The 2,078-nt window shown below is 43.3% G+C and overlaps 1 protein-coding gene across 1 annotated transcript in view; it reads right to left on the reverse strand.

Annotated features, from left to right (window-relative positions):
* LOC102755197 (dystonin-like) overlaps positions 1-2,078 on the reverse strand; it is a 172,493-nt gene that overhangs the window by 5,026 nt on the left and 165,389 nt on the right. Inside the window, 2 exon segments of the mRNA XM_015566826.1 lie at positions 508-618; positions 1,017-1,216. Coding sequence (XP_015422312.1) covers positions 508-618; positions 1,017-1,216 — 311 coding nt within the window.

The following is a 2,078-nucleotide window of genomic DNA, read 5'->3' on the forward strand; positions in this document are numbered from 1 at the left end:
ACTCTCCCAAGACAGAAAATCAAAATTAAGTATAAGGTACAGAACCTGCAGGTGTGGCTATGTTAAACTGACATTATACAAGGAGAAAAATCTAAAATCTGTCTTTTCTGTTAACCTTTTACTTTCATATCTTCCAAGAACTGGTGGGTTGATATTTATTTTATACAAGTCTATTAAAAAGACTAGCTGGTTTGGCTCAGTGAATAGAGCACTGGACTGGGAACTGGAAGGTCCTGAGTTCAATTCCAGTCAAGGGCACATGCTTGGGTTGTGGTTTTGATCCCCAGTAGGGGGCGTGCAGGAGGCAGCCGATCAATGATACCCTCTCATCATTGATGTTTCTATCTCTCTCCCTCTCGCTTCCTCTCTGAAAGCAATAAAAATATATTTTTTAAAAAAGACATAGCAGTATCAAAAGTACATATATTAAGGGAGAGTTAAAGCAATGTTAGTGGGTGACAGTTTCAATGAAAGGCTGTTAGACTGAAATCTGGGGCCTTACGATACCTCTGCAGATGGCACGGAAAAGTCTGAGCACTCTGCTGGCTTACAAGGAGTTGACATTTTGCTGTTTGTCAACCATGGTTTACCATAATTGCGTGTTAAAGGATGGAGGATCTGTATGGAACAATGGCAAATCAAACGTAAAGGATAGCAGGTAAAACACAAAGCCACAGAAAGAGATACTCATAGCAAAGACTCACATTTCACAGTAAGAACAATAATTAAAAATACGTGGAAAGATCTGATGGCAAATCATACACAACCAAATAAATGAATGAAGCTTCACAAAGAAAAACCAATCTGAAAGGTAACAAAAGCAGCTCCCAGTCTCTACAGGGGCCATAGGGCAAAAGCATATATTTAAAAAAATAAGACTCATCCTTCATTTGCCATATTGTGAGAAGGAACATGATGGAGAAAGCTCACAGATTCTAGGGCCCTACGACATTCAGAAGTATACTCAAGACAGTGATTGCATGCGAGGAGGAATAGATTTCTCAGCCGAGTCCTACCTTGGGTGTGCTGGTGGCATGGACCTGCGGGGAGGCCGCCTGGACAGCCGGACTGGACACAGATGTTGATCGGTTGGGTGAAGCTCCACGCGATGAAGGCCGTGATCTTCGGCCACGGGGTCGGAAAGCAGCCATACCCTGACTGGCACCGTCTGCTAAAATGAACTTCTCCCGAAGTTCCATGTTCGTCCTTCCTTTAGCTGGATCGCATAACACACAACGAGGCACACAAAACAGAAGAGGAAGGAAAACAAGAGGCGCTCAATCATTTATGGGAAGAACGACCCCCTGGCGCCACCGATTACGCTGAGGATTTGAGAACACCTTTTTCCATGCCAACTCCAACTCAGCATAACAAAAAGGTGAATGCATTCTGTTACAATGCATTCCTTTTGGATACAAGTCAGTTTGGGAAAGAAAAGAAAAAGTGTGTTTATTCTAACACCAGACACCAGCCAGAATAACCACTATCAAAGAAAGAGTCAGCATGAAAATGGAAAGCTCATGCTAAAATATTGTTAATCCACCAGCTACTGATGCCCACATGGGTTCATGACCCTTTCTGCACACTGAGAAGACAAGCCAGTCAAGCAGGGACTGTGCCTTTTGCATGTACTGCTGAGGTAAGGAGAATGCCAGTATTTTAACTTTGGGATTAATCCAACAATAGAGTTACACAGGACAGATGGCTTGTTAATCATGATGACAACATTGAAACTCTCAGGTTTTTCACTGGAATGAGGCAGCTAGCATTTTTAGTTTATGCTTTGAAAAGCTCTCTTTTACCAACATGCAATGACAAACACCAGACCCAGGGATCCGGGAGGTCACCAGTGATGCCACACTCATACGAACACATGTGCGCACGGAGAACACTCCACGAGAACCCGATGCAGCGTGTTAGCATGTGCTTGATCACTTACACATCACCTACGCTTGCAACGCACTGCAAGTGTGTGCAACGTTCAGACTTTACGTCTGGAAGCACCAGCTCAGTTGGATATGACGTAAGCCATACGCAATGGATGGAGCGTGTTATTTTAAAACAAATAATTAAAGCAG

This window comes from Myotis davidii, unplaced genomic scaffold (assembly GCF_000327345.1).
Source record: "Myotis davidii unplaced genomic scaffold, ASM32734v1 scaffold463, whole genome shotgun sequence".
Taxonomy (NCBI): domain Eukaryota; kingdom Metazoa; phylum Chordata; class Mammalia; order Chiroptera; family Vespertilionidae; genus Myotis; species Myotis davidii.